Here is a 25217-nt window from a genome sequence, read left to right as displayed (position 1 = left end):
ATCTAGAATGAAGACTTGGAGGCTACAACATATTGAATCATCAAAGACTAAATTATGCTCATACAGTTTAGTACCAAGTGTATTTTGTATTATAATTCTTTGAAAATTTGTATATGTATTATTAAATAGGGACCATTAAACTTACTAGAACATTTGACTAAGCAGAATACTTCATGTCTAACTGCATTAACTGACATCTTAATAACTCTCATTTTGCTACCACTTTAAGATTCACAAAATGCTTTTGCTGCAACAATCCTGTTAAGTGAAGTATTATTGTCCCCAGTTTGCAAATGAGAAAACTGAGACTCAGAAAGATTAGGGAGAGACTGCATACAAATAACTATGTATATACAAGATGTATACAGAGTAAATGGAAGGTAATCTTACAGGGCAGGAATTTGAGGGAGGAGAGCAAAGAGAGTTAGAAATAAAGGATACCTTCCTGCAAAAATTATGATTTGACCTCGTTCTTGAAGAAATCCAGGGAAGCAGAAGCAGAGGGGTGAAGGTAGAGTATTACAGCCATGAAAGCAGTCGGTAAAAAGGCATGAAACTGGGAGATAATTTATCTTGTGCGAAGAGCAAATAAGTTATCTTATCTGGCTTATGGTGTATATGGATTGGAGTAACATATAGGAATACTGGAAAGTTAATAAAGTATCCGGTACACTAATTGGGACACTATTTCACTGTTGATCAAACTGTGAACTGATCCAACCATTTTGGAGAACAATCTGGAATTATGCCCAAAGAATTATTAAACTGCGTCTATACCCTTTGACCCAGCAATATTAGGTCTGTTTCCAAAGATGATTAGGGAAAAAGGAAAAGGCCCTATATATCCTAAAATATTTATAGCAGGAATGCCCCCCAATTGGGGAATGGCTAAACAAACTGTGGTTTATGATTGTGATGGAATAGTACTGTGCCATAAGAAATGATGATCTTAGAAAAACATGGTTAGACTTGCATGAAAGAATGAAGAGTGAAATGAGCAGAAGCAAAAGAACATTGTTTCCAGTAACAACAATATTATTTTAAGAACAACTTTGAGTGACTAAGTCATTTTGACTATTATAATAGTCAAATTAACTACAAAGAACTTATGAAGGAAAACACTATCTGCATCCAGAGAAAGAACTGGTAAACAGATTATAGAATGGTTTTACATGTGTGTGTGTGTGTGTGTGTGTGTGTGTGTGCATATATATATATGTGTGTGTGTGCGTGTGTATGTATATATGTAGTGTGTATATATATATATATATATGCACATACATATTTGTGTCTAATGGTAGCCATCTCTAAGGTGGAGATGTAAGGGAAAAAAGAAAGTTACATGATAACTATTTTTATTATAAGTTTTTATTATATATTTAAAAGTAACAGCAAATTGTACATCATGGATTTGCAGTTTCGTGTACTATCATCTTTTTCTACTTTACTATGTTATAGAAATGTTTGTTTTATTTCTTAAGTTCAGAATAAAATAATTTTTTTTAAAGAGTTAGGTCCTAAAGCACTTTAAATGCCAGACAGAGCATTTTATAATGATCCTGGGGGTAATAGGAAGCCACTAGAGTTTATCATTTGGATTCTGGAGAGATGAGATGATCAGTCCTGTGCTTTAGGAAAATCAGTTTGGCAGAATGGCAGGAGGGTGGGAGAGGCTCGAGACTGGGAGACCAATTAGAAAGTTATCACAATAATCCAGTGGAGACATAACAAGGCACTGTACAACAATGGTAGCTTTGTGAGTAGAAAAGACATATATGCAAGATATGTTGTGAAGTTTATTACTAAAAAGGAAGAGAAAAATAGTATTATGCTTTTATAGTAGAGTCTAAGAAAGGAGTTGGCAGGGGCTTGGTGGGGGAGAGAGTGTGGCATTTCGCTTCTTTTTTTAATAGGAAAGATCAGCCCATGTTTGTAGACAGCAAGAGCCAGCTTAGAGAGAGAAATTAAATATTTGAGAGTTGACAGAGCAAGGACCTGAAGGAGAAAAGAGAAGACAGGTTAAAGAACACAAGTAAAGGGCTCCACTCTGTAAAGGATGAACCCTACCTTGTATACTTAGACTGGAACACAGGAGATTAGAAGTGTGCAGGACAGGACGTAAGAGAGTTCACCATGCTTGCCTACAACTTTCAGTGAAGTAACAAGCCAAGTCATCTACTTACGGAGGTGAAAGGGGCTTAGAAATTGGTAATTAAGAGAACATTGGTAACTGAATTTCAGCTGAATAAGGTTGGAAGCTAGGTTACGGAGGGTTTAGAAGTCAGTGAGAGGAGATGAAGTAGAGGTACTAATTCTCAAGGAGTTTAGCTGAGAAGAGGAGAAGGAATATAGGATACTAATTAGTGAGGATGGATGGATCAAGTGAAAAGTTTGAGGGGTTTTGTGTTGGGTTTTTTTTTTAATATGAAGAGAAGGCTTGAGGAGAATAGAGAAAATTAGATATGGAAAGTAATAAAAGGATCCAAACACATATAAAAAAGGATTATCCAGTAACAGTGAAGGCAAAGGCAAAATTAGTACAGATTTGTAGAAGCCCCATTCAGCATGATTTCCCAACTTCTTCCAGCAGCGCTCAATAGCTCAAGAAATTTCTTGGTGAGAATTAAATGATTTAGTGTGTGTTAGTCTTAGCCCTCCAAGCAAAACTATCAGGAAACAGTCTTTTGTCTATTGCAAAATAAATCTAGAATACTCCAGTAAAAGAAGAGACCTCCTTTCATAAGCTCTATGAACTCCATGCCCTGTGAGCTGTATTTACATGTTAGCACCCACCCCATCTGCCTAGACTGCAAGCCCTGATAAACTTTTGGCTCTCGCTCTCTGAGTTTCTTCTTCTACTAGGGAGGAACCCAGGAAAGCTAAGCTAAGCCAGAAGAACCTTAAGCCTGTGACTTACCAAAACTTTTACTAGTCAGAGGTGAAAAGGGTACACAGTCAAACTTGAAATCCATGCCAAGCAAGAAACTACTCCTCAGGGGCTGTTCCTGCCTTTGCAGGTCAAACCGCTTTGCTTCTGACAATTATTTCTAAGTTTCTAAGTGAAACTTCTTTCTCCCTCATGTCACAAAGTCTCTCTTTCCCAGTCCCTGGATTGGAGACCCCAAGCCAAATGGATATCAAATTAAGTTGGACTGCTCCACTGCTCCATATCCCTACCACTCATGATCCAACAATAGAGAGAGTACAAACAGCTTCTTTAAGCCTAATAACTCTCCAAAAGGTCAAAGAGAGGGCCAAGTCATTAGACCCATCATCATGGGGATGTGTGCCACAGCAATTCCTTTTCCCCTCCTAAAGAAGATAATAATAGGTAAGTTTTACACTCAGGCACAAAGGCTTGCATCCACTATGTCCCATGACACATTCTCATATATAATCTGTATTTCATTTTCTCTGCACATGTTGCTCCCATCCCCATCCAACAGAATGTAAGTTTCACTGGGATCATTTTGTCTTTGTATCTTCTGGGCCCAACACAGTTTTTGGCAAGATTAATAAATAATTGTTTCATTGAATTGAACCTATCCACAGCTTCTTCTCCATTGGAAAGTCAGACTCAGAACTAGCTATAGGGCTCCTAAAGGGTCATCTAGCTTCTCTCCCCTCATTTTTACTAGTGAAGAAACTGAGTCCCAGAGAAAAGTGCCTTACCTAAAGTCACATAGTTCATGACATAGCCAAGAGAAGAACCAATGACTTCTGGCTTCCAGTCTAGTGCTTTTCCATTATACCATGCCACCTATTTAGTTAATAAATGAGAGGCCACATGGCAAACAGAAAGGGAAAGCTAGCTACCCTTAATATTGTTCTAAGGATTAAATAAAATGTGAAAAGTGCTTGATAACTATAATATGCTGTAAGAGTACTATTGAAATGTGATTGCAAACAGATGATGAAGAAAAACTGTTGCTTGATGGGAAGTGAGTTTGGAATAAAAAAATATATATATACCTATTAAAAGTCTCAATGTAAAAAACTGAAAGTACCAACAGTAATTTTTTGAAGGTCTGGCTAGGGTGATGAACCAGATATCTTTGGCACAGTCTGCCTTACTTTAATGTGTATCTGGCTTTAGTGATTTTATTTTGAAGCCCTCCCCCTCCAAAAAATTACTAAACTTCATTTATGTAACAGCTCTTGGGCCCTGAGCTATCAAAAAGAAAGGTGTGCTCTGACTTTAAGAGATAAGCAAAGAGAAGCTGTGAACCAGGTCTACTCATTCTGGAAAGCAATTTGGAATTATGCTTTTTTAAAAGTGGTTAAAATGTCTATAACCTTTGACCCAGAGATGCCACCACTAGGCATATATTCCAAGAAAGTCAAAGACAGAAAAATCCATATTGCACTGAAATATTTATGGTAGAATTTTTTGTACTAGTAACGAACTGGAACTAAAGAAGATGCCCACCTATTGGACATGAGAAAACAAGCTGAGGTACCTGGATTTAATAGGATGTCACCATACTCTAAGAAACTACGAATCTGAAGAATCGGAGTAGCATAGGAAGAACTATAGGAAATGACCAAGTGAAGTAAGCAAAGCCACAAGAACAATATACACACTGTCTACAACAATATAAATGGAAAGAACAAAAACAAATCAAAACTGGGAACCATGTCATTATAAGATTCAAGCGTGGTCTCTGAAGAAAAGATGAAAAAATGCACCTCCCTCTCATCTTCACAGAGCTGATGGAACTACGGATATGGGAAATTACATAAACTATCAGAGTTAAATGTATCTAAGTTAGGTTGGGGTTTTTTTCTGAAATTCTTTTGTCCCCTCTTTCTTTTTATTTTATTATAAGAGATGACTTTGGTATTAGAGGGTGGTGCACTCTCTCTCTCTATGCCTCTTTCTGTTTCCCTGTGTCTGTCTGTCTCTCTATACATATATCTATATATATATATATACATATATAGATGTATATAGATATATATAAATTGTGTAGATGATGTAAAAATCAATAAAATTTTAAATTAGCAAATAAAATAACCATCACAAGTGCAGGACTTTGAGTCAGTTGGTAACACTTATTAAGCATTACTACTTGGGCCAGGCACTGTGCTAAGAGCTGGGGATACAAAGAAAAGTAAAAGACAGTTATCTGCTTTCAAAGAGCTCACAATCTGATACATTCCAGGCCACTTCCAGCCATCTTGACTTTTCTCCTGCCACTGGACTTTGATGACTCTGGAGGAGAAAATGATTCTGACAACTTTGCACAGCTCTGCCTTACTTAAATCCAATTCCCAAGCAAGTCATTACCCTCATGATGTCATTGGCCCTCTTTGAGAATGAAGGATGAACTACAACAAGTCTAATGTGGAAGACAACATGCAAACAACTATGCACAGACAATCTATACACAGGACAAACTGGAAATAATCAACAGAAGGAAGGCACCTAGAGTAAAGGAGGATCAGGAAAGGCTTCCTTTAGAAGGTAGGAGTTAAGCTGGGAGGTGAAGATGAGGACAGAGAATCAGCCATGAGGAACAGTCAGTGAAAACACCTGGAGCTAGGAGATGGAGTGTCTTGTCTGAGGAATGACAAAATCAGTGTCACTGGATCAAAGAGTAAAAGGTGGGGAGAGGGGTATAAGGTATAAAAAGACTGGAAAGGTGGAAGTGGCAGAATATGAAGGGCTTTGAACACCAAATAGAGGATTTCATATTTGATCCTGGAGGTTATAGGGAGTTGCTGGAGTTTATTGAGCCATAAGACCTGGGTTTGAATTCTGACTCTATCTTGAACAAGTCACTTCATTTTGGGATTTCAGTTTCCTCATCTGTTAAATGAAGATCCCTGATGGCTTTAAATCCTATGATTCTGAGAGCAAACACCGTAAAGGCAGGCCTTAAAAAAACAGTATGATTATATTATCATCCCACATATCCTGCTGATCAGAAGTAAAAGCTTCATATAGGGAGGAGATGGGATTTGAAAGCTTTGGAATGTTAGGGTTTTTTTCAGTTTGTTTTGATTTTAAACAAAATGAGGTCTCAGTAAGTAGCAAGGCCATTCAAAAAGAACTTAAGGGGGTCCACAAAGGGCAGTTTTCTACCAACTTGGCTGAGTAGGGACCAAAACCACCCAAGACTTCCTGGTTCCTAAGAACAAACCCTCAGGAGAAAACTTTGAAGAAGAAAATAGCAGTTCTGATTACAACAATTTGATAAAAATCCATTTAGATTTAGTGAATCTGTCACCCAGATACATAACCTTGACTGAATTTATCTCTGCCTAAGGGAAGTCTGACAGTATCTTCACACATCTCCTAAATATCAACTCATTCAAATTTGTTTTCCAAATAGGCTTTCTGGGTTTCTAGCTTGAAGGGGACTTTTGGGGATTACTATTCAGGAATTTCTCCATTCCCCAGAGAGAGACTTTAAAACATGCATTTTGGGATGGGATGATTACATGGCAACATTCTCTTTTCCCCTCTTTTTTTTTTAGAAGATTTAAGCAGTTAGAATGCCCAGTCTGACTTTTGACCTTTACTCCAATCCATATTTGAACTGAATACTTTGCAGGAAAAGCTAGAAGAGGGGAGCAAAGAGAAATTCTACCCACGTGCTTCTTTATAAGTGAAACTTCCCAGTGGGAACTCAATGCCCCTAAATTCCAAGGAAAAGTACAAACTTTGCATTCACTTATCACAACTCTCAGATCCCAAAACTATCTTTTTAGAAAGGAAAAATTGAAGTTGAAAACATTCCTGACCTGTCTTACTCCCTCCACTCCATCCAGAGGAAATACACCAAATATGGTTTAGTAAGAAGGAAAAGCTAAGGAAACTCAATGTGGTTAGCAACCCCACAGTGTCATACCACCCAGGAGTATATCATCATCTTCAGGGTAAGGTACTTGGTGCCGCCCAACATCAGCCCTACTCCAGCCACTATAGGGCTCCAAATTCTTGATAAGGTAACATAGTGAAAAGAAGACTGTGCTTGGAATCAGGAAGACTCACCTTTATGAGTTCAAATCTGGCCTCAGACACTTACTAGCTATGTGACCTTGGGCAATTCACTTAACCCTATTTGCTTCTCTGTTCCTTACCTGTAAAATGGGCTGGAGAAGGAGATGGCAAACCACTCCAGTATTTTTGCCAAGAAAACCTCAAATGGGGTCATGAACAGTCAGTCAGACATGACTGAAAAATGACTGAACAACAATAATGAATCTGTTTGAGGAAAGGTATATTGAGGCAGCCTCCCAGACAGTCTACTCTAAAAGAGTAATTTGCTTTGGTCTATACTGGTGTGTCTCCTTCAAAAGCTTCTATTTATCAACTTCTGCATATTCATTTGGTTTGTCCAATTGGAATGGGGATCCCCTGAGGGCAGGGATGCATAGCCTAGGAGCCAGAGAATAGGTCCTACACTAACCTCCGAGCCATATTAGGCTAGGAGCTCCCCATAGCTCCTGTTTCTTTTCTCTATTTTTCCAGACCCCAATGTAGAGGTTTGCACACAGCGGGTGCTCTGTAGTGTAAGCTACCTCACTTTTCAAGTCAGTTAAAGATTTGGGAGGAGAGGCCCCTAGATGCAAATTAGAAGAATCAGCATGACTAATCCCCTATTTCTCAACAGCACTTTTACTTCCTTAACCCTCTCACTTCTATCCTTTTATCCTTGAAATAATCTCGAGAGGGGATTTTTTTTTCAAACCAGGAAATAGAGGGGAACTGAAGTATCATCCTGAGTCACACCCAGTGGTCAGAGGCAAAGCTGAGACCAGAACTCGGATTTTCTAATTCCCAGACTGAAGATCTTCTCATTAATCCAACTAAACCAGGCTTTGATAGTTTCCAAAGGATTCACACATAAAATAGTTTCATCTGAGCTATGTGAAGCAGGTAGACTAGGCGTGGAAGTGCAGCAAATTGCAAAGAACATTGAATAGAGTGGGATTTTTTTTTTCTAGCCCTAGCTCTGCCCTTATTAGTGCTGTGTGACCTTGAACAAGCCACTAGATCCCTAAGAGCCTCAGTTTCCTGATTGGGAAGTGATATCTGCCCTGCCTGGCTTTTAAAGTCGTTGTGGGGCAAAATAAGATAATATGAGTGAAAATGCTTTGACAACGGTAAAGCCCCACACGAATATGAAGTGCCATTTATCATAAGAGATGGCCTTAGGAGGAACATTAGTTTAAATTCTGGATATGGCAACCAACATAAGTCAAGTAATAAACTTGAGTTATGAGAAGTGGGCATCAGGGAGAACAGTTTGAATCTAAACGTGGAGATCATATGAAGATGTTACTTTTTTTTAATTTTTTTTTTTTAGGCAATTGGGGTTAAGGGATTTGCCCAGGGTCACACAACTAGTAAGTGTCAAGTGTTTGGTATCAGGCCGGATTTGAACTCAGGTACTCCTGACTTCAGGGCCAGTGCTCTATCCACTGCACCACCTAGCTGCCCCTGAGATGTTACTTTTTTTAATTGAATTGAATTGTCTACAATCTCTTCCTCTGGCTTTTCCTGATGTCAGAAAGGAAGGGGACCCGCCAGTTGTTTAGTTCAAATGTGGTTTGGAGTAAAAATCAAAAGTCAGACTGGGTGTTCTAACTGCTTGAATCTTCCAGGAAAAGGGTGGGAAGAAAATGTTACCATGTAATCATTTCATCCCAACTGAATTGTTTATAATTCAATGGAAACTATGAAATGGATTGACATGTGGTTTAGAAAAGAAGACTTGTATTGATCACGATTGTTATTGTTATAAATACCCAGATTATAGGCATTTATTTAGGTGGTAGATTCTTTAAGGAGGAAATCATTGCTTGTCCCTTAGCAGTGGGGTGCAGTTAAAACATGCAAATCCAATCTTCTTTATATTTCCACAGTTAGCACCCAAGGTATCTTATTCACAGCATGTGGTGCCTTCACCAGATAAACCTATTGTCAGAAAGGGCCTTGCTTTCTTCAAGAACTGCAAGCAAGCTGATAGTGTTTAGCTGTCCTTAAGGAGAAAGCTGGAGAGGTAAGAACCCAACCTCAAAACATGAACTAAACTACTTGAAGATGAACTCTAGAATCCCTTTGTGGAAGTGAAATTTGGGGATCATATATAGTTGGCATCCCTGAGATCCCTATCAGCAGTAACGTTGAATTTAAATGGAAACAAGAGTGACTTTTACATATGTAAAAATGCCTTAGTTTTAAAATGTAGTTATCTAAATTTTATTGCACCTTTAATTATTTTGTTAAATATTTCCCAATAACATTTTAATCTTGTTTGAGGCACACTCAGGAGTTTGGGCCAGGAATCTGATACCTCTGCCTTATGCTATACCAAAAGCAGCTCACATGACAGAAATTGCTGTCTGAAATCAGAGGGCCCACTATTAGAAGAGTAGAACTGAATAAGGGTCAGGGAAATGTGTCATCCCAGAGGAATCTCCTCTCTTCCTTTGAGTGCTGGCCGCAGAAGGGACAAGTAACAAGCTCAGAAAGGCATTTCTGTTTGAGAATGTCCCTGGCGTTTTCATCATCCTGTCAGTTCTAGGCTGATATCATTCTTCATATAAGCATACAAACAGATAACATCCCTAAATCTTCCTCTTTAGGGAGAGCTTGTCTGTCATCCCATTTGCTCTGCTCTAGCCACCTATGGACTCCAGGAAGGCCTGATTCTCCAGTTCCACGTTCATTTTGGGCATGTCCCTTTAGCAACTAATATTTGCATTTTTCTCCCCTTTCTCAAGTGTAGATATGAAGGGTCTTTGTGCTTCTAAACTTTGCACTTCGACTGAATGAAAACACAAGTTGTCTGACTGGAACAAGTGCTTGAGGAGACTTAACCCCCTGGTAAGAGTGCTATACATTTAAGCTCAAGGATGGAGTATACAATAGAGCTGGATGCTAACACAAGTCTATGAGGAAAGCTGTGAGAAACACATAAAATGGAGTTTAAAGGATACCATCTTCCTCTATAAAACAAAACACTGTACTCTTGTGATAAGCTATTGTTTATTTCTAGGTACACTAAATAGCCCCTATTTTTAAGATGGCTCCCCCCCACTGCAATGCATTCATTGTTCTACTGAAAGGTTGAATGAGAAATGAAATAGAAATCATCAGCTAAGATAAGAATTAGAGGATAATCTGCAGGCTTCACTATGACCCAAGATCAACAGATCCATCAAGATCATAAGAAATTATCAATCATTTAGAAATGACTTGGTAATGATGCCATAGCTCTGTGATTCAGCTCATTTATCTAGGAATAGGTTTCTTAGAAACTTAACTTCTTTGAAAGCTAATAGAACACCTCCCTAAGAGAATGGAAAGGAAATCAAGGGTTGATTATACTCACAACAGGTTTATTTGGTGAAGGTATCACATGTTGGGAACAAGATACATAGGTGCTAACTATTGTAATATAAGGGAAACGGAATTAACACATTTTAACCGCTACCTGCTGCTAAGGCAAAAGATGTGGATTCTTCCCAAGGAATCTGCCACCTAAACAGAGATTTCATAATTCAGGTAGGTATTAATAATAGAAATGGCAAAGACCAAAACAACTCTCTCTTTCAAAGCAATGGGTCATGCCAGCTTGCAGTCTCTTTTGGAACTTAGATAATGAAATTCAGTTTTGGAAACACTGAAGCTTGATATTTCTATAATGCTTTACAATATAGAAAGTGCTTAACATTCATTAGCTGATTAATCCTTACAATCCTTACAACAATTCTATGAGATGGGTTATGCAGATATTACATTCCCCATTTACAGTTGGAGGAGGGATGTGTCACCAGTGCCATCCAAAAGTGTAACCAGCTAAGTTGGTCGGCCATGCCATTCCCCTACTCAGAAACTCCACTGCCTCCCCTATCATCTTTAAAATCAAATCTAAAGTCCTCTGTTTGTCATTTAGAGCCCTTCACAACCTGGCCTTTTCTATATTTCCATTCTTCAACTTTACTCAATTTCATATGCATAAAGGACACATTCCCTATAACCAGTCCTTAAACTGGAGTAGGAAATATGAGATTGGACAGCAATCCTGAATAATATCCCATTTCTCCTCAGGAGGGTAACCCCTCTAACATGCTTTTCAGATAAATAATCCATCCACCTTCCTTGCTTCTCTCATTTCAAGCCTTGTTTATGACCTAGGTTCCTCATAGGGAGACCACCTGAAAGACAGAAAATAATGAAGAAAACATGACTTCTTTTCCTCTCAAACTTTTTAGGCCCAGCACAAGACTAAATAATTCCAACATCTTCATCAGCAGTGAAGGAAGAGATAAGCAGAGCTAAAAGATTTACAAAAGTACTGCCCATCAGGATGAGAAATTCCCTCCTGATTGTTTAGCTACTATTCCCCAAGGGAGATGAGGAAAATAGGAGTGACAAGTACCTGCAAAAAAAAAATCAGAGAAACCACTTTCAAGGTCCTCCAACTTAATGAATAACTTGCTGATAGTTTTTTTAGCCTCTGAAAACAAACCTTCTATCTCTGAAACAAAAGAAATGCAGAGAGTCTTCTTCTGCTGGGATAATGGGGCTGAGAGAGGAGAAACTATAAGATAGAAAGAAGATATAGGACATGATCCTTTTCCCTAACAATGAAGGGGGCTACACTTCCCCATCACTTTTTCCCACTGTTGGTGACCTTGATAGGAGCAAGGTAAAGAGAATGCTGACTTCCTAGTGAATAACACTATAAAAGAGAAAAAAGGGTTACTGAAAGAATCAGGATGGGATGTGGGTTTCATTCATTTGCCAATTTCATTTGGAAAGTACTGTGCTAAGTTCTGGAAGAAATGAAAAACTAAATAAGATGTTGCCCCTGCCTTCATGGAGTTCATAATCTAAAAGGAATTAATCCTGGGGCTTCTTCATTATTCCTAAGGAGATAAAAGAGCTGCCTTAGAGATGAGACATAAATTAGCCTTGGAAATAAACACATATGCTTGTCCTTTTGTCTATAAAAGTGTTACTCCTGATCCACCATCAGTAGGATATGTTTTGCCACAATAAGGAAGCCAGGATAGCTGAGCTGTGAGAATAATAAACAGAAGTTTCAGGCAATAACCCAAGAAATCAGCAGCTTCTCTCCTACTCCCAGGCAGACTGCAGCCATTAGATAAAAACAGAGAAGCATAACTTTTAGGCTCATTTTCATAGAGCTAGCCCATTCTACTGCTGCTGCTGCTGCTGCTGCTGTAAAGCCAATCCTTTTGGAAGGAGAAAGAAGCAATTGGCCAAAAGGCAGAACTGAACAGCAAAAGGAAACACTGCTCCTGGGTGGCTCTCCCTGTGATCTTCTGTGTTCCACAGGCTGACGTGTGTCCCTGGGGATGTCTTGTATACTAGGGTGGGCTGAGAGCTACTTGAGGTCTTGGGCACAGAGACGACTACGTGGAAGGGTTTGGCAGTGTGTTGTGAGGTCAACAATGGCCTCCTTCTTGATAACACCTTCTGAGCTTTTCCCTATTTCCTCAGGCATGTCAGAAGTAAAAAGACCTTTACCCATCCAAGATCGAGCAGCCTTGGTCACAAGTACTTTGAGTAATTTATTCTAGTAGAGGAGACAGGCTTTCATGAACTACCCACACTCAACCTCTAATCCTTGCTGTGACGTGCAACTATAAACCTGTGAGATGGGTTACCAGGGTTCCAGAAGGAATCTATGGTCAGGGAACTGATTTTCTCTGTGAAATCAATGGGCTCCCAGGGATCCAACCCCAATGCTGCCCTCATTTATACAAACCTCTAATAAACACTGTCAACAGAGAAAGAGTAATGACTTATTCCAGACAAAGTAAGGAGGGGGGAAAGAAATTGCTGATGTTTCTCATTTTCTTACCTACCGGCCTGTAGGAGGCCAGTAAAACATTTGGAATGGGATGCTGTGTTTTGGGGACTTGTATTTAAAAGCAGATTTAAATGCCATTTTTATTGGAAGCTAAAACCTACAATGTGACAAGAAATAATGTCGCTGTAATCCAGTGGCTTCTCATCTGCTAACCATGCATTTGAATTTCCCTGATCACTCCAAACCAGAGCATCCACAACTCAGGAAAATTGGCAAGCTGCTAACAGTCCTTCTGCTTTCCTGTTGGCTACTCAGGAGTCGAGAAACTCACAGAATGAGAACTGGCCAAATGGAACGGTTTGAGAGGGAGAAACAACGTAGGACCCTGCCACTGAATTTAGCTGTCTCCTTCACAGCTTCCTCCCAGAATCTAGTTATAAAGACCAGCCCAAGATCCTCCTTTACTCCTACAAGGAGATAGTGGAAGGGAGACTTTTCCACTTCCATACCAGAGGAGTCTGAGAGTTAATTCCGGTTCAATCCAATAAGCACATATTTGCTTTCCCTAGAACACGATGTACAGTTTTACCCCAATTAAATTCTAATTGCAAATTTGACGATTAGACCCTAACAGAAAGGAGGACTATGGCCACATGAGCTGTTTGGGGGAATGTTTAGAAATATTTTCATAAGACTGTCCAGTAAACATGGAGAGCATTAGGGGAGGGAGGGAGGGAAACAGAGAGAGACAGAGAGAGAAGTAGGGAGGAAGGAAGGAAAGAAGGAAGCAAGGAAGAAAGGAAGGAAGGAAGGAAGGAAGGAAGGAAGGAAGGAAGGAAGGAAGGAAGGAAGGAAGGAAGGAAGGCAGGCAGGCAGAGACACTACTACATTTTACTATTAATACAATCATAGAGTAGGATGGATATTAGATTTCACTGGTATAGGAAACCCTCCACCAATGCAGATCTGCACCGGCTCCACAACTTATAGTCTTATAAAGTTGCCTAGGGCACTGAGAGATCAAGTGATTTGCCTAAGATAACACAGTCAGTATGTGAATGATGCATGACTTGGAACCAGGCTTTTCTTTCTCAGAGGCTGACTCATTAACTGCTTAGCCAATAAAAATTCCCCACTGAAGGCCTCCTTTGATATCTGCTCCTAGCATGGAGGTGAGGCTGGGCTCTCAAGACTATGCCAGGTAGCACACATATAGGCAAGTCCAACCAAGCTGGAAAATATTCTAGTATAGGTCTGGGGCTGAACTGGCTGTCTATGGCTTTAGGTCCAGTGTAAAACTCAGTTCAGAGAAGCTCGCAGCAAGAAGGCCACAGAAAGATAAACATTTACAGCCACAGCAACTCATAAAGATCATGAAATAAGTACAGCAAGGGCAGGAGGGAGTCTTGGGGAATGACCAGTGCCAATGAAACTGCAGTTCCTTGAAGCAATTAAATAGCAATAATAATAAAATATCTTGCATTTGTATAGTGCCTTTTTCATGTTTCCTCTTTTTTATGTTACAAAACAAAAATAAAGTTTTGATAACTATACTCTCCTAAGAAGTACACAAGATCCAACATCCTCACTTTACAGACAAGGAAACTGAGACCCAGGGATGAGGGGCCAAAACAATTATTCAATCACAACCCTTGATCAGTGGCCACAACGCCTAGAACCCAGGTATTAAGACTCCCACCAGACCACATTATCTCTAACAGTTTTTTCTGCTTATATACTGTCTACCTAACAGAACAACCATGCACACCAGAGGCTTGCCCTGCCTTGTGCTCCAGGAACCAGGGCTACCCCCTTTCCCCTTACCTCAGCCAGGCGGGAATGCTTGTGGACATTTTCACCCTTCTGCACGCTGGGAGCCAACTGCTGCAGGACCCCCCTGCTGCTTGTCAGTGCTCTAGTTAGCCGGGCAAATTTTCCCCAACCTAAAGGAAACAAGAGAAGAGAGATATGGTTTGCTACACGCAGTAAAAATACAGATAACCAGCCTTATCATGGCTATTTCTAGAAATGAATGCCCTTCTCCCTCTATCCTCATCTATTAATTTCCTACTTGCTCATGTATTAAGTTCCCATCATTTGCATTGCATTTCCCAGAATTCACACTCACAGTTCAGAAAGACTTAAGAAACATCACTATTTTTTGCTGCATCATACTTAATTAGATTACTGTGCTTTATTTTCTGTAAGTGGTACAATGGTTAGAGCGGTGGACTTGGACTCAGGAAGAACTGAGTTCAAATCTTGCCTGACATGTACTAGCTGATCCTGGGCAAATCACTTAACCTCTCTTGGTCTCAATTTCCTCATCTATAAAATGTGAATAATGATAGCACCCGCCTCCCAGGGTGGTTGTAAGGATCAAATGAAATAACATGTAAAGCACTCTACAAACCTTAAAGTGCATGCTTTAGGGGACAACTTCATACCTACCACCTCATTATTCCATTATTAGGTTAGATATTTCCATTTCACAGATGGGGAAACTGAAACACATACAGCTGATAGAATGTAAGAGATTTTAACTAAGGACACAGAACAAGTAACAGAGTCAGAGGCAATAATAAACTGACTCTCAGAGAAGAATTTCTTCCCAAGGCTGAATCCAGCAGGATAGTTGACTCATTATATGTCTCAGGCTGATCCAAGCCTAGACTGTCTGATAAGGTTCCCCCAGGAGTTCTTTATAGTTGGCAGTAGTTCTGGAGAACTACTATTGACCCCCTAATCTCCTGGTCCTGAGGATTTTTGGGTGACAAAGATGGTTCCACAGTTTGAACTAGACCCAATGGAAATGGAGCCACCAGATGGCTACACTACTTACTCTGCTCTACGCTGTTGATTTCCACCAGTTTCCTGAGAAAGCAAGAAATATTGGTTCCCCTGCCTCTGGAATCTCTCTGGAAAAACTGAGAATCAGAATTTAAATGACCTGACCAAGATCTCATGGAGGAGCTATTTTGCTTGGCCCCAGAAGGCAGAACTAGAAATTAGAAACACTGGTAGAAGCTACAGAGAGGCAATTAACAATTAAAGCTGTCTGCAAACAGAAATAGGGCTGCCTTAGGAAGTAGAGTTTTCATCATCACTGGAGGTCTCCGAGCAGAAGTAGGATGCCCACACACTAGGGATAAAACAGAAATGGTTTCTGCTCAGGTACAAGTTGGACTAAATAACCTCTCCGGTCTCTCCCAGCAGACCTCTTGATTCACATCTCTATCTGTGACACCATGATATCTCTCTTGGATCATTTTCTCCTACACAAGAGGCTGAAAACACAGTGAGTACACAATAAGTATTTATTGAGTGATTATATGAGTATGATGGAAGGAGGCAGGAATTACATAATACGAATTCCCCAAATGGCCTGCAAACTATAATAGATTTACATAATCCCAAGACCCTGGGTCCCTGAGAGATCACTCAGGCTAATCCTCAACTTCCAATGAGAACCCACCCAATGGTTGATATTGGAATCAAGCAGAAGAGTGACCTTCAGTATTATGATCTCAGTATTTGGAGTTTGGGAGTGTTTTGTGTCTTGATTTTTAATAAACACAGCAAGAAGAGAAAATCAACTGTTTTGGGGGTCTTTTTATTCCAATCATTCTAGGCTTAAATAAAAAGGCTGAAGGAGCTCTCTGAGCTTCCTGACTCCATTAAGCAGAAGAATGATACTGCTTAGGGTCTGCTTGAAAAGATCCACATGAGGTTCCAGTTGTGAAATGACTATTAAAGCCTATGGGAGAGAAGCAGAACAGGCCCTACATGGGGCTCGCCAGGTCTCCTCTTGAATGGACCCATGGTACATTTATGGAAGTGCTCAATGCAATTTGTCTTCAGGGGTGGAGCACAATCTATTAAAGAAAGTCAATTTTTAGGATCCTCCTGGCCTTCAGCGATGCTGCTTTTCAGCTCTAGAAGATAAAGCTGAAATTGGTCCCCCAAAAAAAATATCCTAAGAGATATGAAAATAAATCTCTGTGTGTATGTGAACACAAGTGGGATCACACATGTTCTCATTTATATCAAAACCAGAAATACTTATAGTCAAAGTAGGTAGTGGCCTAGGGCATAATAGAGGATAGCCTTTTTATTGATGTACCTTTTAAAAATGGAAAATTCTACTCTCTGGCCTCTCTGGCCCCTTAATATTAGTGCTTTCCTTCAGCTAATTAGCACCAATTTTTCTTGTATTTATCTTATATACATACTGCCTGGCACATAGCAGGTATTTAATAAATGTTTATTTACTGATTGATTAAGGTCCATTCTTGTCTAAAATCTACAATCCTGTGATCAATATGCTCACCATCTCCAAGCTTCAGCTCTCCCAGAATCTAACTCTGTCCTATGAGGGTTGAATAAGGCAAAAAAAAAAAAGGGAGGGTAGAGCACATGAAAACATGAAGTCATTGGACATAAATATAAAAATAAATATGACTTATGAAGTCATCTAACCTAAGCTATCTTATTTTACAGATAAGAAAATTGAGGCCAAGAGAAGTTAAATAATTCAACTAACACCACACAGGTAGTAACCCTCCTCAGTACTGGAGACTAGTATCAGAAAAATGAAGGAAGGTTGTTTATGAAGGACTAAAAGAAAACAAAAAACTACAATTTTAAAGTTGTACAAAAGGATAAAGAAATTGCTAATCTAAAGGAAAAGGATATAGGAGCTGGCAGAAATATCAGAATATGTGCAGTATATGACAGATACAATAGAAAAACTAACTGAGCAATGTCTTAAAGATCTTGAACCACTGAACGAGCTAGTCTTTGAGGATTCCAACTCCAGAGTAGAAGAAGTAAGCAGAGATTCTGAAGAAAAAGACACCCAGAATGAGACATGTGATAAAATAAGTGTCTCTTTACAGCACTTAAAACATATATTAAAAATATTTAATAACTGACTATTGGAAAATAAAACTACTGAAGTTTATCTCTGCTTTAGATGTGTTTGGGGGTTTCTTTTATAAGTTGATGAAGGCCTGGAATACCTGGTTCAGTTATTGGTTGCGGGGTTTTTGTCTATTTTTGCCCAACAGTTAGTGGTAGAGAATTAACCACATTCAGCAAAGTATCATAGTTGGTTTAGGGAAACTTGAATTGAAATACAAATGTTATCTATTTTTAATGTTGTAATATTTTGTATAAATAGCATCTTTTCAGTTGAGTCTGTCAAGACTAATATATACTTGGTAAATAAACTCTAATCCTTCAACAAGAAAAAAAATCAAACCAAAAAAATCCAAAAAATTAAACAAAAAAATCTAATCAAATTAAATAGCAAAGACATATTTGAACCCAGGTCCTCTGATCCCAAATTTGAAGAAAGTAATACACATTCTAGGGGCAAAGGATAGATGAATGATTCTGAGTCACTGCTAACAATACCATTTTGTTCTCTAGGTTATGCCTTTTTTTAGGATCTCTGCTTGTACAAAGAAAAGAGTAATGAAATGGCTGTAGCAGCCACTGCTCCTTCACTACATAACTTCCAGGGAACATATTCTTAGGGGATTTTTCCTGTTACCAAGCATGACCTAGGAAAAACCTAGATAATAGCAAAGCTCAACCAAAGGAGGCCAGGTGTCATGTGACAGTTTTCCTGATGCACAGGAAGTAGAGATGAGAATCAAGAATCATAGAACTTGGAGCTAAAAATTACCTTATGGGCAATCTTGTCTAATCACCTCATCTTAAAGCTGATGGAACTAGGGCCCACAGAAGTAAATGACTTGTCCAGCATCATACTGGAAGAGGCAGAGGACCTAAGACATATATGGAAGAAAATAGAAAGAAAGAAAGAAAGAAAGAAAGAAAGAAAGAAAGAAAGAAAGAAAGAAAGAAAGAAAGAAAGAAAAGAAGAGAAAAGAAAGAAAGAAAGAAAGAAAGAAAGAAAGAAAGAAGAAAGAAAGAAAAGAAGAAAGAAAGAAAAAAGAAGGAAGAGAGAGAGAAAGAAAGAAGGAAGGAAGGAAGGAAGGAAGGAAGGAGGAGAGGAAGGAAGGAGGAAGGAAGGAAGGAAGGAAGGAAGGAAGAAGAAAGAAGAAGAAGAAAGAAAGAAAGAAAGAAAGAAAGAAAGAAAAGAAAGAAAGAAAGAAAGAAAGAAAGAAAGAAAGAAAGAAAAGAAAAAAGAAGAAAGAAAGAAAAAAGAAAGAAAAAGAAAAAAAGAAAGAAAGAAGTAGATGGGGAAAAATGGAAAGAACGAGACAAGAAGGAAGGGAGGGGTAAAAAAAGAAGAAAAAACAAGAAAAAGAATGGCAAACAATGGGAACTATTTCATGTTCTTTCCAACATTCATAAAACTACAGATTTAGAGTGGGAAGGGACCTGAGAAATTATCTAGTCCAATCTTGCCCATAGTCAACCATCCAGTAAAGAGTAGAGCCAGGTTTTGAACTTTATTCTTCTTACTCTAAATCCAGTGCTCTTTCCACTATATCATGTTAACCAATAAACATCTTCTGATCACCATGCCAACAAATAAGCATGTTCTGATCACCATGCCAAGTAACAAGTATCTCCCAATTCTTCTTAGTTAAACCTACTATATGGTCAACATTGTGCTTCAGTACATATTCTCTTTGTGTTAATTCCCTACAACTTAGAGTTATACTTGTTGCTTCCCCAGATGAAATGTAAGGTTCTTGAGAGTACGATTGTTTCATTCTTTGTATTTGTATATTTAGTACCTAACACATTGCCAAAAACATAGTAGGCACTTGGTAAATGCTTGTTAATTGATTGGTTAATGCACTTCAATGATTTGACTAATGCCATAGTTATCAGCCACTTGATCCAGATTAATAGTCAGTAGCTGTCTCTCACCCTCTCCTTCTGATATGGAGCCTCATACAGTATGTGGGTCTGAACTTGGGTAAGCCTGACAAGGCTTTGCTCTGGCCAGTGCTGCTTTGTGCCATCTCTACCTCATAGAACCCTGGGGACACTGAAGTGGCTCTGAGAGAAATGGGAAATCAAGTTTTTCTGATGTCAAACTGAGCTACTCCCATCATGGACAGAATATACAATGTGAACTTGTGGAAATGTGAGATTCCTTGCAAACATTTATCCTACTTAGGAGGAGATAAAGTGAAGGGAAACCTTGTTCTGAGCTCAAAGCATCTGCTTCCCATAGGTCCATTTAGAAAATCAGATCCTAGGGCCCATGGGCAACTTAGCTTTCCTTAGAATATATAACAAGACACTTTGGTATAGAAAATATGGACTTAGAAATGTAAGCTGCAGTTAGTAGTGGGCACTCTCTGGGTGTTTATTTCTCTCCCTTAAGCCCTCTGCTTTTAACTACTAAACTGCAAATTATCCTCGCATATAACAAAATTAGGAATGCTCCTACAGTAACAGTGCTTTGGGGATTGATAAATCTTTGAATCTTCTCTCCAGCACTACCCTCAATGCGAGCAGATAATTCTACGGATTCCTTTTGGAGAAATACCATTCATATTTTCAAGACAAAGCAGAAGAAAAAAACAGAATAATTTTAACTACTCTGTCTCTTCCCCAAGAGTGCTTCATGAAAAGTCCCACATGAAAACATAAGAATAAGAGGACTAAGCCTGAAATGGCCTTTGAGATCCTTTCCTCTGCCTTTCTTTCCTAAACCCTTTGTCCTTCAAAATCTTGGCTAGAATTTCACATTGCCATGGTCTTCTGCACTTAGTTAAAGTCTGGCTCAGAAGTTGGATACAAGAGGTAGCTCTTTGAAAGTGAATTTTCTCCTCTAAAATGATGTTATTCAGTGGGGTGAGGTAGAAAACAAGAGAATGATGACTCATTCCACAGTGAGCAATTTGCAGAGAAGGTTCCAAGCCTAGCAGTCTATTCTCCTGCACTCACAGCCACAGGACTCCCTGGTATAACTGACTCAGAAGAAGGAATGAGGACAGAAAGAAAATTCCAGCAGCCTACTCTCAATTATCCATGATAATAGGGAATGAAGAGAGTAGGGACAATTGAAATCCATAAAGAAATGCAGTTTCTCATTTTAGTTGTTTCAACCTACTCTCTTGCCCAACCATTTAAAAAAGAAGAAAGAAAGAAAGAAAGAAAGAAAGAAAGAAAGAAAGAAAGAAAGAAAGAAAGAAAGAAAGAAAGAAAGAAAGAAAGAAAGAAAGAAAGAAAGAAAGAAAGAAAGAAAGAAAGAAAGAAAGAAAAGAGCTACTTGGAAGTAGCAAAACTAACTCAAGTTTTACCTTCTCTCCCTGGCTGCTCATAATCTCTGTCAGAGATGCTGATAAGCAACGAAATGTCCTAAAAGATGGACAGCAAAGAGATGAGAAAGAGGAGAATGAGAAGTCAAGGTTTATGTATGGAATCATGGAGCACTAAATAATGGAAAAAAGGTGGATCCTCACATAGCACATAATAGGGTCCCTAATGTCAAACTGTCTCAACTGGGCTTCATAAGCAAAAAGAGATTATACTGCATATCATAAAGGAGAAAAAGAAGCAATAGAGAGGCTATTTTAAAAAAGTGAACAGACTCCAGAAAAATAAACCTATAATGTTTTATTATTTACAAAGCATTTTTCTCATAGTAACCTTGTGATTTAAGTACTACAAATAGTATTATTCCTGTTTTAAAGAAGAGGCACCTAGAGCAATTAAAAGATCTTCTCAAAGGCATACTACTTGCTCAAGATCTAACTATAGTTAAGTTCTCAATCATCCCTGGATAGATTATCCATTTTCCAAATATTATATTGTGATTTATTAAACAATGGGATTCTGTCTGTGGCAAAAAGCACATTCCTAAGCCACCTCCCACTACTGCCAAGACATATACTCAGGGAATATAAACTAAATTTTAATATCAGATTGCATAAATCAGACCTAGGAAAACCTTGGGCAAATCTAGTTGGGGAGAGAGGAAGGAAAGACATGTATAGCTGAACCATATCTACTTCATTTGAGGAACATCTATGGTTTGGATTATCTATGCCTACAAGTCTTTCTTTGCTACAAATAATAGTGGATTGTAAATCCTAGATCAGAATGACTATTAATGCTGACCACGGTGCTGAAATGGTGCTGGGCTCTGTCTCCTAGAAGAAACAGGCATTGTAAAAGAAAAAGCATTGTAAAAAGTTGGAGGTGGAAAGGACCTTAGAGAGCATCTGGTCCAATCCTGCCATTTTATAGATGAGGAAACTGAGACTTAGAAATGCTAAGTGACTTGCCCAAGGTCACACAGAGTGAGCAGTGAAGCCAGAACTCAAACTCGTATCTTCTTTCTCCAGGTTCAATGCCCTTTCCACTATATCCTAGTGCCTCTCAGGAGCACAGTCAAGGCACATGAAAATGAGGGTTACTTTTTCTCACTGGCCTATTTAGTTCTTTGGGCTGTTAATAAAAACTGCAATTCATATAATAGTAATCACACTATGGAGTTGAGATGATCTATGTTGTTCTATCACAAACAGGATCTTGTCATATGTGAACGTGTCTAAGCAGAGGACCATACACACAGCAGAGTCAAACCAAGCTCCCACCAGTCAGAGTGGCACATACATGCAATTCCTCCTATCAGAAAGGTTAGTGCATCAGGTAAGCTCCAGAATTTTAAGTTTTTAGTGATGTTCATACTAAGTCTGGCACCAATTTAGTACACTCCCAGAAGTTTGCCCAGACCAGGTGGGAAATGGATCAGGTCAAAGCTTCTGTGCCAGTCAGCAGTGGGATTAGGCTGGCAAATGACAGCTGCACTTCCAGCCTGGGTGAGACGAGGGAGACCCAGGCTCAAAACAACAACAAATTCACCAGATAAAATAAATTTGGTAGGCTGCCATATCACCTTTTTAATGGATATAATGGACAGCTTTCTGATGGGACATTAAGTGAGATAGACTAATCCTGTTCCTTCTATTATGGATTGTAATTTTCTGAATTTAAACAGATCAAGGATTAGATCTTTCTTATTTATTTCTCTAACAAAGAGATAAAATAGAGCCTAGTTTCAGAAAGAAAAAAGAATGGGGTAAATGCTTGCATACAAATATACAATTAGCTCTCTTTAATCAATCCTCACCAGAGCCCTTCTAATTTATTCATGGTCCCTACTGCAAGAGAGTTCACCACCAAAACTCATTAAAAGGAAGCGATGCATTTGATTCCTAAAGCACTGACCTGAGTGAGCCTTATTATATAATCCTGATTTATCTATTCATTCAGGTACATCAGAATCAAATAAATCTGTTAGATGCCAGGTAAAATCTGCTTTTTCTTCACTTGTCTTTATGACAAGGAAATCCATACTGTTGTTGTTGTCTCATCAGGACATCTAAACTGTCTTATTGTCAGGGAAAATTAGATATTCACGTACTGGCAAAATTAGTTACATGGCATAACCATATTTGAAGGGAGAAAAATGGAAAGGTGTTACTAAATTTGGTCAGCTTTAAAATGTGATGTACATGTTTAGAATCACAGATTTACAGAATTTTAGATCTGGAAGGAAACAGATAACAGCAAGTTTAACTCTTTCCTTGACAACAAATAAGGAGAATAGAAAGAACTTGCTCAAGGTCACATCAGAAGATAATGGGTTCATAGATTTAGAACTAGAAGAGCCCTTAAAGACTATCCTGTTCACCCCCTCATTTTATAAGCAAACTGAGGCCTAGAAGAGGGAAGTGATTTGTCCAAGGGCATATCAAAGAATTGTAGGATCATAGATTTAGAGCTGTAAGAGGTCTTAGATGCCATCTAGTTCTACTCCAAGTGAGAAAACTAAGGCCTAGAGAAGGCAAGGGATGTGACCAAGGTCATATGACGGGATCATATATTTTGAGCCTGTAGGGGCTTTAAAGACCATCTAGGTTACTCCCCTCATGTTACAATAAGGAAACTGAGACTCAATGAGGTTAAATGACTTGCCCAAGGTCACACAGGTAGTGGTCATCAAAGGCAGAATTTGAAGTCATATACTTTGACTCCAGAGCCACTGGTCTTTCCAGTGAACCACCCCACTTCCCTAAAGTCACTTAACCTTTCAATTTGCCCAGACAGCTCTTTAAGCTGCAGAGCAGGTATAATCTGCACTGGTAGAATTTCCCCACCTTGAGTTCCCTATACCAATGAAATCACTTTTTTTTTATAAATAAATAAAAATATATTATTATTATATTTTATACCACAATGGTTTCCTTTGGGTATCCTTTTTCATGTTGGCTAAACACAGGAGACCCTTAGAAGAAGAAGCCCCAGATACCAATGGGGAAAAGCACCAGATAAGCAGAAATTTTTGAAACTTGAAATATTCCCTGTCATCTGTGGAAGATCTCAGTACAGCCTGGGTGAGAAGAGTGAAATCCAGCATTGCATTGCTCCCGATATCCCAACCAGCCACTAACTGAGATGTGGTTCTTTGTGCACGTATACATCATTACTAGCCCACAACAACAGGACTTTTGCTTTGAGCCATTTTCCCAATAATAGGGATTGGATCACGATGGGAAATCCACTTGCTCTTGTCAGGCTGCTGTTGTTACTGAGGCACGTCTCTAGGACGCAGCTGGTTAGGGTGAGGGTTTCAGTCTGTGGTATAACCAAGAGAGAAATGCTATCTAAGGCCATGAATCAGACTAACTAGGAATTGAATCTAATGACTTGATTTCATTAATATTATCCTCTAAGCAAGTAATCTAGCCAGTCATACATAGATGGAACCAAACCAACCACCTTGATGGAGATGAGTGAAATTCCACCATTGCCTTCCACGAACAAAATAGAGGCTATGCCTCTTTTAAAAAAAAAAAAAACATTTTTGAACAGCTGACATGCATCTCAGTGTATAAGCATGTATAATTCATTCAGTTCTAAGAGTCTGACCAAATTCTGTTCATTACTGGGGAAGTAACCATTACCTTCTGAGAATTTGGAATGCTTCTTTGATGTTGCTAGAATTGTCCAATGGTAATTGGTGTTCATTCCCTATGCTTCCCAAGCAGAACCCCAAGCTTCCCTTCTGCTTCCTACCCCAATTTATTCCAGGGTGACATTTTACCTTCCTCCAATATAAATTAGAGTGTAATTTTTAATCTTTGTGCTTAGATTGCCTTGGCAACCTTGAATTCTATGTAGATGCCTGGGCCGCATTGGAGAAAGAAAGCATAAAACATATTTGTATATATCAGAATTACAAACCTTTACATGAATCATCCTCAATTGGCTGTTTGAAAGCTGTTATGTCACTGAAAGTGCAAAGAAATAGAACCACTTTATCCTGTTCGTTTCGAATTGGAGCGATTTTCACAAAGAACCACACAGGTGTCCCTGAAAAGAATATCAAAAGGGTGGTCAGTGATTTGCATTTTCATTCAAGCTCTATGGAGGCAAAGGGTTTGGGGAATGAATAGGTGCAGATATTAATTT

At 38.9% G+C, this 25217-nt stretch overlaps 1 protein-coding gene across 1 annotated transcript in view; it reads right to left on the bottom strand.

Annotated features, from left to right (window-relative positions):
* Positions 1 to 25217, bottom strand: part of KCNH1 (potassium voltage-gated channel subfamily H member 1) — a 502700-nt gene that overhangs the window by 437269 nt on the left and 40214 nt on the right. The window contains exons 4-5 of the mRNA XM_021007863.2: positions 24990 to 25118; positions 14625 to 14743 (exon numbers count right to left, since the gene is read on the bottom strand). Coding sequence (XP_020863522.1) covers positions 14625 to 14743; positions 24990 to 25118 — 248 coding nt within the window. The remainder of the gene's footprint in view (positions 1 to 14624; positions 14744 to 24989; positions 25119 to 25217) is intronic.

Source organism: Phascolarctos cinereus, unplaced genomic scaffold (genome assembly GCF_003287225.1).
Source record: "Phascolarctos cinereus isolate Bilbo 61053 unplaced genomic scaffold, phaCin_HiC Scaffold_5;HRSCAF=322, whole genome shotgun sequence".
Lineage (NCBI taxonomy): Eukaryota > Metazoa > Chordata > Mammalia > Diprotodontia > Phascolarctidae > Phascolarctos > Phascolarctos cinereus.
The sequence above is the reverse complement of the archived record's forward strand: the minus strand, read 5'-3'. Positions and strand labels throughout refer to the sequence as shown.